General features: G+C 38.8%; 1 protein-coding gene and 1 pseudogene across 2 annotated transcripts; one reads left to right on the forward strand and one right to left on the reverse strand.

Moving 5' to 3' along the window:
- Window positions 1-285: 285 nt before the first annotated feature.
- Window positions 286-7,535, reverse strand: LOC130738871 (uncharacterized; annotated as a pseudogene).
- A 1,796-nt stretch (window positions 7,536-9,331) lies between these two features.
- LOC130729399 (uncharacterized) lies at window positions 9,332-17,403 on the forward strand. 2 transcript variants are annotated; one of them, XM_057581154.1, is made up of 7 exons: window positions 9,332-9,752; window positions 10,156-10,295; window positions 10,394-10,447; window positions 14,933-15,006; window positions 15,453-15,570; window positions 15,840-15,898; window positions 16,954-17,403. In XM_057581154.1, the coding sequence occupies exons 2-7, from the start codon at window positions 10,194-10,196 to the stop codon at window positions 17,132-17,134; spliced, it is 588 nt and encodes a 195-aa protein (XP_057437137.1). In that variant the 5' UTR covers window positions 9,332-9,752; window positions 10,156-10,193; the 3' UTR covers window positions 17,135-17,403. The 2 variants fall into 2 exon arrangements, with proteins under 2 accessions (XP_057437137.1, XP_057437145.1); XM_057581162.1 differs by lacking the exon at window positions 16,954-17,403 and adding an exon at window positions 16,046-16,404 and having other exon boundaries at window positions 9,337-9,752.
- Window positions 17,404-18,131: the final 728 nt, after the last annotated feature.

Genomic DNA, 18,131 nt, shown 5'->3' on the forward strand with positions numbered 1-18,131 from the left:
CGTCCACCAACGAAGCACTTGCTCCCAACTTTGCAAGGCAATCCGCTGGAGCATTGCACTCCCTCCGGATTTTGGTCAAGCTAATATCCCAGCTCTTTTGACTTGTTGTTTTAAATGGTAGATTAGTACTATTTTTGTCTTTATTGATTAGTATATCTCTGCTAGTTGAAATAACATTGTTGCACTAAGAATAGGTGTTTTTTTTTTCTTCTTGCAATTGGCATTATTTCATTGAGAAAAAAAACTGAGAACGTAATATTTCACATTTTTGTAAAAATATCTCCTTCATATTACATTGCGAAATACTTCTTTATAAAATACATTTGAAGTACTATTTGAATTACTGTCATCACCATCGCAAATGAGGATTTTTAATCCTTTACGATGGGTGACTCTAAAGAAGGCTACATATAACTGGCCATGTGAAAACACCGGTTTTGGCAAATATAACCTTACACTTCTTAGAGATTGTCCTTGACTTTTGTTTATTGTCATGGCAAAAGAGAGCGCTATAAGGAATTGTCTCCTCTGAAACTTGAAAGGAATTCTCCTATCTGATGGGTTTAATGTTAATCTTGGTATAGGCACCCTTTTTCCGGCATTTGTTCCTGATATATAACCTTGCCTTCCAAAACATATTTGACAATTTCAATGATAATCAGACGTGTACCAGTACACAATCTAGCTGATTGATCGATGTTTCTTAAAAGCATCACTAGAGCTCTTTTTTTTAGCTTTAACAGATGATTAGGCAAGCCTGAAGAGTTTATTGTGTTTAAAAACTTTGGTGTATGGATATCATCTGGACTGTCATAATTGTTGTCTGATGAACATGTGTTATCGGAACTTAAATAAGTTTTCTCATCTCCAGGAAACAATGACATCATGTATTCATTCAAACTATCAACAATCTCATTTGGAGGAGCTAAAATAGCAAGATCTTGGAAAAAATTTGGATTTTCGTAGTTCTGAAGGAAAGACGGATAAGTAGAGTTGACAATAGAAGTCATTGCATCACCTGAATGTGGGACCAAAAAATCCTGAGGGATGTCTAGGATTGTTTCATCTTCTATCTGCTTACCTGCATTTCCATCTCCTATGTTTAATATCCACTCTGGAATTTTTTTTAGCTCATCAACCTCTGCATCTGATCTTCCAGCTTGTAGCCTCATGTTTTTTGTTAATGTAAGTACCTCGCCATGATTCAAAAGATAAGAACTGTAACACCCCGATTTCGGTGGCGTCACTTTAGTAACCAAAATAAACTTAATGCGGAAAAACGTGAATATTTTTTTTTATAATAATAACTAAGACAAGACTGAATTAAATAAAACCCAACAATAACAATAATCAGAACTAATATACAATATATAAACAGCCCCCGCTGTAGTAGCAACCTCGTCACGAGTAACCTCCAGTGACGGAAAGAAAAGTGCAACGCCCGTAGGCAATATATACAAACCAAATGAAAAGGTGAAGTGCCCGCAACACTATCCCTCAAAACTGAGAATCAGCTGACCCAATGGCCTGAAAATAAGACTTCCTAAGTCCAACCAACTCTCTGTGATTCCCGTAAGGAAACCACACAAAAAGCTATAGGCGGATCTACCCTGTCCCCTAAGTAACAAATGAAGCAAGACCGTCAGAGCTAAAACTCTACTCCTACACTAATCCTAACTCGAGGAGCTCATACCAACACTCAAAACTATGTGCTGGCATGATCGTCGTCTGAATCAGAATCCAGAACGACCAAGTCTACTAACCCTATCCGTCCTCCCCTCGCAACCGCAGTGCGCTCCGATGCTGGACTCACGGGCTTAGGGCCCGAACCCTGATCATCGATGATCGCAACGGTGGGTGCACTAGACCCTGCCGAAGGCACTCCCACTGGAATCTCCTCTGAGGGATCCTCCTCGTCTGAAGACAATGGTGGTGGTGGTGGTCCTCCAAGTCCTGGTCCACAGTGAACGCCCGGTGGCAAGTTGAAGTTGATAGAGCATCGCCTCAACACTCCTGACCTCAGAAGTCCTCCGCTATCCACGTGATCCTCCATGATGCGCCCCGAATACGTCGCTCGATGGCTCGCGGGGTCAACCACCCACGACCCGGGGTCGTCCTGATCGATCATCTCATACCTAATCCCCCCCGAAGGGTGGACCATGGTGAACCAATCCGCAATATTCATCTGACAAAAGGCGTTGTCCGCCAAAACACACACAGAAGACGCGAGGGTCAACTCTAAAGAACTATGTAGATAATAAACCCAATAGGTACAAATAATAAATAGCCACTTAGGCTTATAACTAGAGATGTCATTCCTAGGGTTGCATGTTCCATATCGAACGTAAATGACAACAATAACAAATAGCATGTTCCAAATAGGATTGACAAATAACAATCACACTCGACAACTAAATTAGTATGTATGTTGCATGATATGCAATGCAGGTTAACCCAGTCAACCAATATGCATTCCGGAACGGATGGACATCATCGGATCAGCCCTAACACCAGCCACGGTGGGACCATTTCGGCCCGTGATGCCTCTTACTCCAACATCATCATGTAGCCAGATCAGCATAAAACCCGAAGGCCTGCCATTTCGGTCTGCTACTAAGAGTCACCTAGCAGCGCTCTTACGCGGAAATCCTGGTCTTATAACCAATTTTGGAATCCGCCGTGGTCCGGTATCTCGCCGTGTTTAAACCACTTAATGAGTGCATGAAATGCAGTGATTAGCCAAACAACGTCTCCGACCTCACTCGACACGTCGCCACGTGTTCTAGCTAAATTAATGTCTCTAAAAGCTTACCCTAAGGTAAAGTCGATTCTGCGACAAAATACAATAATCATAAAATGAGTGCAACCACTCACGATGACTCTTCGGGTCATCAATGCTCTCACGAAGTCTCACGCTTCAGTGAAGTTTCATGCTCTCACAAGGTCTCACGCCTCAGTGGAGTTCCATGCTTTCCACAAGGTCTCACGCCTCAGTGGAGTATCCCGCATTCACAAGGTCTCACGCCTCAGTGAAGCTTCTCGGCTCATCCCTTGGATGGCTAACAAACTGCTCAACGAGCGAAGGAGTACCAACATACTCAGAACTTACCAAACTCCTCAACACTTGGATCCGACGACACTCCTCGCTTTTCCAAAACTATGATTTGACTTCCAATGCCTTCCTTCGAGGTTGTTATCATTACTTAAAGATTTTGAGGTTATTTAAGGTCTTATGAATTTTCTTTATAAAATAGATTCCATTTTGTCTTATCGCAAGTCTTATACATTTGCAGGATCTCCCAATCCCAAGTCGCTTCCAGAGGATGTCTCGATCCACTAAACAAAATTAAGGCCCGAACCTCGTTCGTCCTATCAAACTTTCTCAAAACTCTCAAAATAAAATCGGCATGACCTGCCCGCTATTCTCACCATTCAGAATCTCAGATTCCAGTACAGAGCATATTTAAATCATCACAATCAACAACATGTCATATATCAATAAATCGCATCATAAACACTTAGCACTTAGCATATAAAGCATGCACCACACATCCTAGATTACCCACATAGCACATAGCAAGTAAGACAATCTCAAAAACATTCAGTAGATGAATCATCTACATTGTCAGCCGAAGCCTCAGAAAACATTTTCCAATCACACACAATCCAGTGCATAAACAATAAACAATGTCGAAAACATCAACCCTAAGCATTAACTAGAGATTCAGTGAGTAGCCCTCACCTGAAAGTTCTCCAGAATGATCAATTAGTGCTTCCTCGCTCTCAAAGTGTTGGTCCTCGGGGAAATCCTCAAAAGCACCTTTACAATAAAATCACAGAATACTATCAGAATCTATCGGAAACTAAGCTATCGATACTTACTAAGGTTACTCGAAGTAATCTATACCCTAAGGTACGATAAACTAGCGCGAAAGACAAGTTTTCGGAAAAGGAAATTTCCTCCTCCCCCTTTAATAGCTCACGGCCACTTTTGGTAATTGTAAGGTTCGGTTTTTCTTCGATCAAACTTGGTTCCTATGCTTTCATAAGCCGTAACTAAGGGTATTCTGAACTCGGAAAAATTATCGGATCAAAAACTGTCGCAGGGGTATTTTGGTCATGATTTTTAACTTAGGATTTTCAAAACTGAAATCCCAAAAATAAAATTTTGCAGGGACGTCACCAACGACGTTTATGACAACTAATCCTACTAGCACTAAGCTAAGGCGATAGTTTTCCGCCTAAAGGTTGAAGCTTAACACAAAAAACTCCAAAAATGGGTATTTTAGGTTCAAATTGATTCCGGCGACATAACGGAAAATCTAACCCGGCAGAAGTGATCTTGGGCGCATAAGGAAGAGGTTTAGAATCAGAAATGAAAGATTCAGGATAGTTTTGCAAAAACCCATAAACTATCCGCTCAGAAAACTCTACAGAAAAGCTATGGAAAAAGCGATCAGAGGTAAGGATTAGCGACTATACCTCGAAGCCTTGAAGTAGCAACTGATTGATCGACGATCAAGCAAACGATGAAGAAAAACTCTTCTTCCTTCTTCCTTGTTCTTGGCCGCGGTTTTTGGGAGAGAAAATGGAGGAGAATTTGTGTTTTTCTTCCTTTCTTTGCTATATATAAAGGTTGGAAATTCGCGGGAAAATGAAAGTTTCGCGAATCTGATTTTTCCGGCGTCATTCTCCGTGAATTAATAGATATGTTTTGGCGAAAGAATTCCAAAACTAAGATGAGGTCTCTTTGTATTTTTGGCAACTAAAGCATAGTCGGTATAAAACTATTTTACCCGATAAGTTGCTTTTTGCATCGAAGGTCGGAATAGAAAACTTCCTTCGGAAGAAAGATTGAAATCATCAAGAGAAATGGGTGTACGCGTGTAGAATATTCATTTGAAGCTCTGAATAGATAAAGTCTTCATTGTCGAGAAATTCTAGGGTTTTGAAATACCAGGGATTCGGTTTCGGCAAACTTCCGATGATTGGAATCGGACGTTCGTAGATCCTAGAGTTTCGCCTCGAAACGATTTTGATATATGGAAAAAGAGAAGTTCTAACATTTCTCTGAAGATTTTTGGAATTAACTTCCATCGTGCCTAAAAGTGAAAATTAGCTATATACTAGGGTTTCTGACCTAGGTTAAGCGTAAAACGTTCGTGCTATAACTTTTATCGATCATAATGCAATCCTTGAACTTTTCCTGAACTTTCTCCTTCATAAATATATTTCATTTAATAAACTTTTGTTCAGGTTTCCCTTCACATTACATCAACCCTAATCGTAAATAAGAAGTTTATTCACTTAGCATGAACTTAAAAACTCGGGCCTTACAAGAACTATTGTCATAGCTGAAGTTATTGGTTAATTTTTATTTGTTTGGCAGTCTTTGATCAATTTAAAAGCTAACATTATTGGGAGAAATGGTAATGTACCTGACAATGATCCCAAAGATAAGAAGCATTGATGGTGGTGTGGACTATCCTCCCTTCTACCTTTAGGCATTACTGGTAAAATTTGCCTAAAGTCTCTACCTAACACAACAACTTTTCCTCCAAAAGGTTTGTTGTTGCTGTTTTTATTGGTAAGTCTCATAATATCTCTTAGAGTTCGATCCACCGCTTCAAAACAATGTTTGTGAGTCATGGATGCTTCATCCCATATTATGATTTTAGCTCTGACGATCAATTTAGCCAATGGACTTCCCTGTTTAATGTTGCAGGTAGAGTCTTCATCAACATTAATTGGAATACATAACCTGGAGTGAGCTGTTCAACCGCCAGAAATGAGCAAAGCTGCAATTCCACTTGATGCAACTGCTAAAGCAATCTCTCCTTTGGATCTTATAGTTGCTGATAAGGCTCTCCAAATGTAAGTTTTCCTTGTCCCTCCATAACCATTGAGAAAAAACAACCCCCCTTTGTCATAAGTAATTGCATCCATGATTGTTTGATAGACCTTTTTCTGCTCTGATGTCATGTTACTCAAAAGATTTGCATGCTCTATGGTTAAAGCTCGTCTATCATAACACAATTCATCCATAATTAGCCTATTTTGAGAAGCTGATATTTTGGATCTATCAATTTAAGGCATTTGTGGGAAGTCTGTTAATGACCTGTTGTTGCTTTGCAGTAAAGTGTCTATTTCTGCAAGAGCTAAATTTTTTATTTGCTCGTCACGTCAGTAAGCTTCAAATCTGCAATGACATTGTAAGTAGCAGTGTAAGGGAAAAAATGTGTATTAAATTTATTGTGAATATTGTTGTTTTTTCAAAGAAGATAAGTCTGCTAAATGTGTCTTTACTTTGGTAGTTTCCCAATCGCCCGGTGCTTGCCAATTTGGCCAATACATCGGCTCGCTCATTTTGGCCTCTAGGTACATGTTCAATTCTCACTTCCTTAATTGCCGCCATGAGACGATGCACTATCTCCACATACTTTGAAAATTGCGGATCTTTAACTTGATAAGCTCCCTTCACCTGATTCACAACTAATTGTGAGTCTCCTTTGATGTACAGCTGTTGCACACCCAATTCAATAGTCAACCTTAATCCGGTGATAAACGCCTCATCCTCAGCTTGATTATTGCTTGCTCTGCATTAAAATTTCAAAGATTGCTCTATCGCCATCTTGTCGAGGCCTTTAATGGTTATCCCCGCCCCACTTCCTTTTTCATTTGAGGATCCGTCAACATAGAGGACCCATTCAGCGTTCTCTTTGTCACCCATTGCAAGTGTCATTTCTGCTACAAAGTCTATTAAACTTTGGATTGTAATCGCCCCCTAGGTTCATACAAAATATCATATTCTGATAATTCGATTGAACAACTTACCAACCCCCTGGATAAGTCCGGGTTTTGCAAAACTTCTCAAAGGAATATCAGTTTTGACTTTCACTTGGAAACTTTGGAAATAAAGTCTTAGCCACCGCGCCGTTTTTAAGATTGCAAGGGCCGCCTTTTCAATTTTTTGATAACGCACTTCTACCCCTTGAAGAGTATGACTAACAAAATATATTATCTTATGCTTCTTTTGTTCTTCTTGAAGCAACACCGTGCTCACCGCTGTGTTAGTGACAGCCAAGTAAAGAATCAAAGGAACTTCCGGGGTTGGCTTAGCCAAAACGGGCGGGGCTGCAAGTAGTTTTTTTATGCTTTCAAAAGCTTCCTCACATTCTCTTGTCCACTGGAATGTTGCATTCTTTTTGAAATAAGCAAAGAATGGCGCCGCTTTATCTCCCGCCAGTGGTAAGAACCGCGAGAGGGCTGCCAACCTTCCTGTAGCCACTGTACTTCCCGAATACTAGCCGGGCTTTTCATTTCTAGAATGACCTTGCACTTGTCTGGATTCACCTCAATACCTCTGAATTGATCATAAATCCAAGAAATTTCCCTCCAAGGATCCCAAAAGAGCACTTCTCCGGATTGAGCCTCATGTTGTATTTTTGCAACTATGCAAATGCCTCGGTGAGATCCTTACAGCTTTCAATAGCAAAAACTGACTTGACTTTCATGTCATCTACATAAACATCCATATTTCGCCCAACTTAATTTGCAAACACTTTGTCCATCGAACGTTGGTAAGTCGCCGCATCATTTTTTAATCCAAACGGCATCGTTCGATAACAGTAATTTGCTTGGTTTATCATGAACGTCGTTTTTTCTTCGTCGGGGCGATGCATCATGATTTGATTATACCTAGAATACAAAAAAGATTAGTAAACCACGCTACAGTAAAAACACCTATGGACACCGAACCGCCACAAATTTGTGAAACTGCCAACAAATGCATTTTTTTCAAGGTTGCAACTTTGTGGCGGTCTTAAACCGCCACAAAAATCGGTGTTTGGACACCTTGTGGTGTCCAGGAATCACCACTGCCCAGAATATGCATCCATGAGACTCAGCAGTTCATTCCTTGACGCTCCATCCACTAACTTGTCAATATTTGGTAATGGATACGAATCTTTGGGACATACCTTGTTCAGGCTCGTGTAATCAGTGCACATTCTCCACTTTCCATTACCTTTCCGAACCATCACCACTTGCCAACCATGTTGGGAATTCTACTTCTCGAATGAATCGCCCCTCCAACAACTTCTGTGTTTCAACTTAGACGGCCTTGTTCTTTTCGTCGCCCATATGTCTTCGTGCTTGAGCCACTGGTTTAGCCCCTGGCTTGATAGCTAACTTGTGTGAGATAACATTTGGATCAATTCCCTGGACGTCTTTGATGGTCCAGGCGAACAAATCCAGATTCTCCTTGAGTAAATTAGTAAGGCGCAACTCTTGCTCATTGGTTAGCGCGCTCCCGATTTTCAACGTCCTTTCAGTCACTTGGATAGACTTTGTGTCTTTGATAGGTTGAGGGCGCATATCTCTTGTATCATCACGAGGATCCAAGGTGAACCCATCATGAGGAAATACCTCCGTAATTCGATGGCTTTCCCTGGTCGACTTTTTTCCATATAAAGTCAAACTCTGCGAGTAACACTCTCTCGCCGCTTCTTGGTCCACCCTTAAAACACTAATCTTCCTATTACTCGCCGGATACTTCACTGTTAAATGGGCGGTTGAGATAACAGCACACAATTTATTTAATGTATCCCGACCAATTAAGACATTGTAGGTCGCTCTGCAAGCAATGACAAAATGCCTTACTTGAAACTTTTTCACAAATTATCCTTCACAAAAAATGGTAGTAACATTCACATAACCCCGCACATTTACTCTGTCGCCTGTGAGATAAACCAAGCAACGAGAGTAAGGTTTCAAATCAAATTCTTTGAGCCCTAATCTGTCAAACGCATTACCATAAATAATGTCCGCCGAACTTCCTTGATCTAGAAATACTCTCTTTATGGTGTAGTTGTTAACCCTTAGAGCATCTCCAATGCTAGTTCTTATTTCTTAGTTCTTAACACTATTCATGTGGGCCCGTATTGCCACATGTGTTTAAGCAACTCTCAAGCAATTTTGCTCCAACCATGAGTTCTTAGTTCTTAGTTCTTACCACTATTCACTTGGTCCCACCAACCACATTATTTATACTTTTTATTTTCATAAAATAATAAAACAAAACTCATAAAGTAATAAAGTAATTTGAATGAGAGAGAAATAATTAATATTTTAAACTAAGAACTCAAAAAACAAAACTCCTTATATAAGAACTGAGTTCTTATTTTTAAGAAATAAGGAGTCCATGTCAGCACCTCCAATGGTAAAGTTCTTAGTTCTTAGTTCTTAACTCCAAAATAAGAACTAAGAACCTTACATTGGATGTTCAACACAATGGGATCGTTGTCAATTGTCATGAGGTGTTACATGTGCAAAACCCTGTGAAGTAAAATCAATGGGAGAATGGTTCAACCAACACTCCCCAGCATACACTGTTTGCACTGAATTAACTGCTGCTACATATCGTTTTTTAGCTTTACTGGACAATCGTCCACTCCCAATTCTTCAACAATTGCCTTGACCAACAGGAGCTGCTCTAAGCCATAGCATCTGCTACTCTATTACACTCTAATGTTTTGTTTGTTGTTTCTTTGTTTTTTTTGAATTCCAAAATCCAATTACCAAAATAAAAAATAAAAATTTAACTGCGTCCACACCTACCTCTGAACTTTCGTCTTTTCCATGCCTATGGCTATGAGAGTGATTCAGTTGCGGTGATTTTCAGCAGAATGCGCTCTCTAGATTTGGATTTTCCAATACTTTGCTCTCTCCGTTGATTGAATTTCTCATTTTCGGTAAGATTCCCTCCAATTTGTTGTCTTCTGATTCATGAAAACTAATCGAAATATCAAAGTGGGGTTGTAGGTTTGTACTGGAAAAGTAAGTAGATTTCCTTGATCATATTTGCTCGAATCAGCAACCAGATAAGAAAGTGCAAGTACAATTGGGAGATTGAATTGTTTCTTTGTTTTTTTTTTTGTTTTGTCTTGGATGTTAGTTGGTCTCCTTGATGGATTCCTCAATTAGCTGTTGGCTTGTTAAACTTTGTGAGGGAAACATTATTGCTATTTTAATTCTAGCATGGTTATTCTACCCCCTAAAAATAGAATTGCATGTCATTGTATTGAACACTAAAATTAGGTGTTGATTGATTTATAACTAAGCTGTTCCATTTCTTAATTTTTTACACTTGATTAGGTGTTGATTTCTCTGAGGAAAAAAGCTAGTTATATATAATGCTGAAACTAGGTCAGTTTTTATCAAAAGATAATGAAGAGCAAGAGGAGAGCTTGCTGGGTGAGGACTCAGGTGGTCTCTGCTCCCTCTCTCCAACGCAGGTGCTGTCAAAACTTTTTACACAGTTCTAGCTGTTTGAGATTTATTATAACCTAGCCCTTCTAAGTTATAATACTGCTTTTGGTTGTTGATTAAACAGAGAATTTTTGGGTTTGCTGCTTGTTTGGTTGCTGGTCTTGCTTGCATGTTACTGGTGAGACGAATTTATCTTCTCTTTTTATATATATGTTATGTATATATTTTACGTGTCTTCTTATATGTCGATTTTCGCTAGTTCAAAATTTTAGTAATAAATAAGTTCTAGTAACTTAATCTCATATAATTAACCAATTCAGTAAATCAATGAGAAAAGGTTCGGTGCAAGTATTTTTGTAGAATGGTGATTTGTTGCACTTTGATGGTATTTCTCCTTTATAGGATATCTTCTATAGCCTATGCTTTACTAGCACAGTAAATATCAAAGATCGGATTTCTTCTGACATTACATCTGTAAGAGACAATATTCCCACTGCTTGGAAAGCATAATAGTTGTTTCATTTTTCTGGTAGGGTTGTTTCTCCATGTATTGCACAACTACTTTCTCAGCCTTGTTTCATAAAAAGCCGCTACATCTTGCAAGAGTGTTTATGGACTGATAGGAACTTACATATCACATGGTTTAGTTAGTTAAGTGAGGGAGTTATCACATAACTAGATAGTTAGTTTGAGGGTTAGTAAGGCTTGTTGCCTATAAATTAGAGAATAGGAATCATCTTTGTATTCAGTTTGGGAATTGGGTTTAGTGAGAGAAGTGGTTCTCTCTTGGGTTAGGGAAGGTGTTTGGTATCCTTCCTTGTATCTTTTCCCTAATTCCCAATTGAGGATTAGGGTTCTTCTTCAATATACCACTGCTACTTTTCTGGGTTCTATCATTGGTATCAGAGCATCGATTCTGGTGCCCTGGCCAAGAAGATTCATCTACAACAGCATCCATGGCTAGAGGATTCGTGGATTCATTTCCACGTGAGGAAACGAGGGAGATATTTGCTCTTGCAGAAGAATTGCAGAAGGAGTTTACAGAGAGTAGAAGGGAACTAGAGTCAATGAAAAATCGGTGGAGAGAACTTGAAGAGAGGAGGCAGAAGATGGAACAAGAAAGGAGAGAATCTGAGGCGGCAATGGAGGCGGAGCGAACAGCGGCAGCAGTGGCTTTGCGGAAAGGAACAGAGACCGCAGAGGAAAACTCGATCTCTGAGGTGCAGAAACCCAATCTCAAGGCAGCGGGTGCAATTCTGCTTCAAAGAACAGGGTTGCGTCCCAATCTTGGTTACGAATTGTAGAAATCCAAGGCGCAGAGATTCAGTCTAATAGTTGAAGGAGAAAGAACAGATGGTGCTGTGATCGCAGATTGTGTGGCTAAGGAGAAGAAAATGGAGGAAGAAACAGAAATTGGCTTTCCTCAAGCTTGCAAGGAGGAGAACCCACTTCCACCACCTGATTTAAAGCTGGAGAAGGAGGAAAATGGTTCAGCGGCGACAATAGAGTGTTGACGATCTGGAAACCCATGCCGGAAATGTCCTACCTTGGTGCCATGAAGGTTGTCACTGGTACCCAGATAGCGGCAGCGACACTGTGGCTCGAGCCACCATGGAAACTGCCGTACTGTGGTGGTTGATGTTTTGTTGGGAGTCGAGCCGAGGAGGGGGGACGATCTTGCTACACGATACAAGAACAGAGACAGAGGAACTGTTGGGTCGTGGTATGGAAATGGAGACCCACGCTACTCCGACGGCGAAAACGAGAGAGCAAGTAGCTACATTTTTTGGACGGGGCAAGACAGAACAAGAGTTCAGATTGAGACATCGAAGAGCATGCCACTCCTTCATTGAACTGAGTCTGGCCCATGAGGTAAGTGGATATGTTACAAGCCCAAAATTGTTTCACCAGTTTTTGCTTACTGTTAGTGTAGAAGGGAAACACGTGTCAGACTTAGAGAATGATAGTCTAAAAGATCAATTTTCTGATGTTGTTGATAGGACACATGTCCTAGCTAGTGATAAGTTTCAGATTGGAGTGATAGTACTGAGCCTAGCCCAAATGCTAGAGCATATTAGTGGCAGAGGAAAGGTGGGTCAAGCTCAAATTAGAGAATGGTCTGAAATGGTAAAAGCAAAGAAATATTTGGACTTTATGGGCCAAACTGAGCAAATTGGTGGTCACATTGCACTCCAGTGTCTTCACACTTTTCAGGTTAAAGTTAGAACTGAGTATGAAAATGGATTGGGGTATATTAATATTAGCTTGGGGTGGCTAGTTTTTGAAGATTCTGCCAGCTTGCTACTTCAAAGGTTAAGGGACCACAGCAGAATTTATTTCAGTTGTTCAAGGGATTGGCCCAACTCATCATACATGGCTGAATTTTTACCAAGGGAGCAAAACTATAGGTTTGAGTGGTATTCAGTTCCAGAACTTCTAATTCATAGGCAAGCAAGTACTACTACGTCTTGTCAATCTAATGCTTCCGTTGAATTAGATGCTAGTTTTCAAAGCTTGGGCTCTCAAAGTGCTGAGTTCACTGTTTTGGTTTGGAGGCAAGAACAGAATTGGAGGTATCAACATATTTGTGATAGTTGGACATTATCACAACTTGAGTCACATGGTAGTAGAGGGACATTATCACAATTTGAGAACTTGTGGGCTTGTTATGGGAGGATGCCTACCCAGTCATTCATAATTGGTTTTGCTTTTGAAGATGCTGCTACCCTGCTTCTTCAACTTGTTCGCAACAGTTGGCTTATCTGTAAAATGTTTCTCCAGCAATGGGACTTAGCAGAGTTCGTTTTAGCAGCCCAGTGCCCATTTTCACCAAGTCATACATGTTTTGGACTCTTTTCTTTAGGCTGTGGGATCCTGGATGAAGCTGTACTTGTTCCTTTTGGATTGTTTGGATAGTTGTTCCATGATGTAGCTTGTCATTTGTCCTTCTTCTTGAGGACAATGTGAATTTTCAGGGGGGGGAGTATTGATAGGAACTCACATATCACATGGTTTAGTTAGTTAAGTGAGGGAGTTATCACATAATTAGATAGTTAGTTAGAGGGTTAGTAAGGCTTGTTGCCTATAAATTAGAGAATAGGAATCATCTTTGTATTCAGTTTGGGAATTGGGTTTAGTGAGAGAAGTGGTTCTCTCTTGGGTTAGGGAAGGTGTTTGGTATCCTTCCTTGTATCTTTTCCCTAATTCCCAATTGGGGATTACGGTTCTTCTTCAATATACCACTGCTAATTTTCTGGGTTCTATCATGGACGTTAGATCTTAACCATATAATTCTTTCAAGAACCACCCTGTTCTAGAAAACAAATTACATTGGATCCAACTAACAAGTTCCCTAAGGACACTTCTTAAAAAAAACTGCAAATTATTTAATGAAAAGTTCAGGATTTAACACATCCAGAACTTAAAAACTTTAGTTTTCGGTTTAACTTTCTATTTTGATGTTGGGAATGACGATCAAATTTCCAAACATTAATCTGTTTTACTTAGAAGACATTCACCACCATTATGAGTGTATCCCAAGTTGAAGAAAAGAGATGTGCAAGAGTCTTTGGTGAGTGAGAGTGTTATCATTCCTTGTAACACTTGTTGGGGACTGGGTTTTTTGAGTGATACACTATTTAGGGTGGGTTCAAGTTTTTTAAGAAATCTTTTAACCTTTATATGAGATAGTGAATATTTTTGTTGAGACGTTTTCATGGACGTTGACAAAAGTTATTGAACCACGTTAAATAGTGTCTTCCGTCCGTTGTGTTTGCTTGTGATGTTCTTTGTGCTGTGTTCCCATCTCTGATCCTGCCATCATAATATCAAATATCTATAGTTATTGGGCTTTATCCTCCATATGATAACCTCTGCTTACTAGGTTTTGTGTGGCCAAACCATCATGGACAAGATTCTATCATCACTTCTTCAATAAGTGCTACTCCTGCTTTTTCATGAGTACATTCGTTCAAAATTTAGCCCTCTGCTTACTAGGTTTTGTGTGGCCAAACCGTCATAGACAAGATTCTATCGTCGCTTCTTCTATAAGTGTGATAGCACTGGTAAATGCAATGAATATTATTGAACTGAAACTGAGATTACAACCTGGAAATCAATTTGAGAATTGAACCAGGGAATTGGGGAATTATAGGGAAAATTGGGAAATTCGGGAAGAACAGTGAAAACTAGGGTTCCTAGAAATCCCACGATCTCTCTCTGGTTCCTCAACCAGATTCTGAACTCTAATCTTTCAATCCCTTCCTCTGCAAGCTAACTTCCCTTTTATACTATACAGTTGCATACCTGCAACTGGTAACTACCTCTAATCAAGCGCTAATTGTATTCAGTGATCATTTTCATTATACAAGTTCTAATATTTATAATCTAATGTTCATGAATCCTAATTAATGAAAATAAGGAAAACAGGAATTGAAATCTGTCCTAAATCCTAATAACTATACTGCATCATGCTAAAATACTTCCAACACTTATTAGTCACACAGTAGCAATTCCAATTGTTGCACCAATGCTTCCTTTCTATGTAATAATAAGAAATGCAGAAATTTTTATATTCTGTTCTCTATTAATTTTGAATTTTAACAACCTGAAATAACTTGTATTAATAAGTTGATGTTTCTTTGATTCTTTTTCTATTTTGCAGTCATTGATTGTTTTTGCGAAACCCATAAAATTTGCATTATTGTTCACCTTTGGCCACCTGTTAGCAGTTGGAAGGTATATTCAATTTGCCCCTTGTTGACCTGTGATGGTTTTAGAAATTACTTTTTCCAGGCTAGATGCATATTGGTCAAGATAACATTTTTGTCGAGGGTATTAATATTATGGGAATGTCTGTTTAATGTCTATACAACCATTCATAAATTCTCATTCTTTTCATGATGCACTCATCTTGCGTGCCCTGGCAAAATATATAGAGAAGTGGAGGCAAGTAAATAGCGAACTTGTTGCCTCCAAACCTCTCTACGCCTCCTTGTCCCTCTTCAATGTTGGAGTTCTTTTCTTTTTGATGTCTTTATTGTTGAGGCCATATACTGTTTTCATTCTCTTTTTCTTCGATGATATAGGCACTGGAATATGCTATTTTCTTTTTGTGTCTCCCAGTGTCGTGGATGTAGTTCAATTAATATACCTTCTAACTTTTTTTTTTGTATATCCTGCAGTACAGCCTTTCTTCTTGGGCCTGCACAACAATTGCAAATGATGTTAGACCCAGTTCGTGTTTTCGCAACAGCCATATTCCTCGGATGTGTGGTTGTGGCACTTATTTGTGCTCTCTGGGTAAGCCCTGCTCTTTAGATCTCTTTGAAGCTCAACATCTTGAGTTCCTGTTTCTCCCGTATATAACTGGCAATCTTTAATGTTGGCATGAGTTGCAAATTTTTAAGGATGAGAATAGTGAGGAAATTTGAACAGCCATTTCAGCTTTTGTCTATTCGCATTCTGATAATGCTCACTGAGCAATGAACCTGTGTGCATAAAATCAATCAAGCTCTCTCAATTTGTATTACATCGTTTTGGAAAACTGATCCATTTATCATGTTTTATAGATCCATAGTAAGCTGTTAACGATAATCGCAATCATAATTGAGATTGGTGCCCTTATTTGGTAAGTTTCCAACCGGTCCATTTCCAGATATAAATTGTGACATGAAAACCATTTCTAGAAATGAAGATCATTTCAAAAGGAATATTCTTCATAGCGTGTCTGAGTTTTACTTGTTTGTAAATCACTAATAGTTCCTAGTTGGTACAGGTACAGTCTGAGTTATATACCTTTTGCTCGAAGAATGGTTTCTGAGTTGATGATCCGATTGTGTGATACAGAACTTTAAACCAGAAAAAAAATGAAAAATAAATATCCGAAGACGTTACTTTTTGATTTTGTAGACCTCTTTGTGGTCGAGTAGGAATAACTGATGCTGATTATGAAGTTCAGAATTCAGATATTAGTTCTCGTGCCCCATGAAGCTTCCTGTTGACTTTCTGATGATTCATGCTCATGTTTCTATTCTTTTCCTTTCAATTGAAACAAATATAAATAATGAATTAAAATTTTGTTTAGTTTTTGAAAAGGATACGAAAAGAAAGTAATTGGAATAGTGTTACATGCTTCGGAGGACCTTATTGCAATCATCATTCACAACATTACTTCCAGTTTAGCTTTGTATTGCTAGTATTTATTAGAAATTGGGAGGCTTATACTCAACCACAAAAACTAGCTTAAGAGTTGAGGTTTGCGCTGCCCTTATAAATGTTATCTATGCTCTATCTCTAGCCAATGTGAGACTTCTAACAACATTGTATTTGCTTCATTACTTGTAGTCCTTTGTTTTACTTTGGGCTTGTATATTGGCCTACTAAGAATTTAGGATTTGATGGTATTTTTAGGGCTTGTATTCCCAATCCATATAGGATATGTTAGGCTTATGCTTTGGGCTTTAGCGGATTTAGACATGCATTCAAGGGCATGGAAAGTGAACCAAGTTGGGCCTAGACATGGCCGCCCCATGCCTCTATATAAGGGTTTCCTCTTTGTATTGTCTTCATTAATGAATTATTTGTTCAGAATTCACATTTTTGTTAGTTAGTTTCTCTTAGATTTGTCTCTAAAAAATATCTTTGAGAATTATCAAGCATTTTGTTTGTGGCTTCTCAATCTAGGTTTTTTCAAGCATCCTTGCTTGTGGCAATCCATCACAAGGCTTATCAACCTTCATTACAATGGAGTTTGTGGCGTCTAGATCATCTCTCTTCTTCTTCCATATTATGTATTTCTTCTACCTTTTTAGTTCCTTTTGATGTAAGCAAGCTAGATCCACACTCGGAGGAGGGGGTTTCCTAGCTTGAATGAGCATGGATCATGGATCCTTATCAAGTAGTGCTTTTTTTCCATCTAATAACACTTTGTATTAGTCAACTTGGGTGTGCACGACTGGTCCTAGGTCCTGGATTTTACCCTCACCTCCTTATAGGATGAGAGCTCAAACTCAGGGTCCAATAAAATCCTATTGGTGGACAACTCAGAAGTGAGTATCTGCTGGTCTTTCCAGCATGCCACTAGCACCTTGTTTGGTCGCTTGGAGGTATTTTTTCCCCATTTTACTACTTTTTGTTGAATAGTCATTTTTATTCAAGAATTTATTGTTGATGTTGGATTGAAAGTTTTTATACATTATATATATATATATATATATATATATATTACATTTCACCTGTTTAAAACTATTTAATATATATATCAAGATTTAACACCAAACAAACCGTAAAAAAAAAACACCAAACAATAAACCTGCAGTAGTCCTCTCTCATATATTTTTTTATAGGGTTAAATATGTTCGGGGTCCCTGAACTATAGCGAGAATTTGGTTTTCGTCCCTCAACTAAATTTTCATTGCTTTCCATCATTTTTTTTACCGATTTCCCTTCTTACTTGACATGTCAACTTGCAGGTTAAGTGATTACATGTTAGTTTTCTCATTTTTCATTTATTTTTTCCCACATAACATTTTAAAAAACATTTTCCTATTTTATTTTTCTCTTTCTCTTTCCCCCTTTATCTCCCCTTTCTACTGAAATTGGATTTCCCCAGTTTTCATTTCTAGAGTTGTATAAAAGAAGAATTAGTAAAAACATAACGCGAAACTGCAACAAAATAAAAAAACTGATATGTCATCACTTGACCTGCAAGTTGGCATGTCAAGTAAGCAGGGAAACTGGTAAAGGGATGAAAGCCAAACGTTTTTACAAGTTAAAGTATGGAAAACAACAAAAATTTAGTTGAGGGACGAAAACCATTTTCTCGCTATAGTTCATGAACCTCAAACGTAGTTCGAGCTCAT

Source organism: Lotus japonicus, chromosome 1 (genome assembly GCF_012489685.1).
Source record: "Lotus japonicus ecotype B-129 chromosome 1, LjGifu_v1.2".
Taxonomy (NCBI): Eukaryota; Viridiplantae; Streptophyta; class Magnoliopsida; order Fabales; family Fabaceae; genus Lotus; species Lotus japonicus.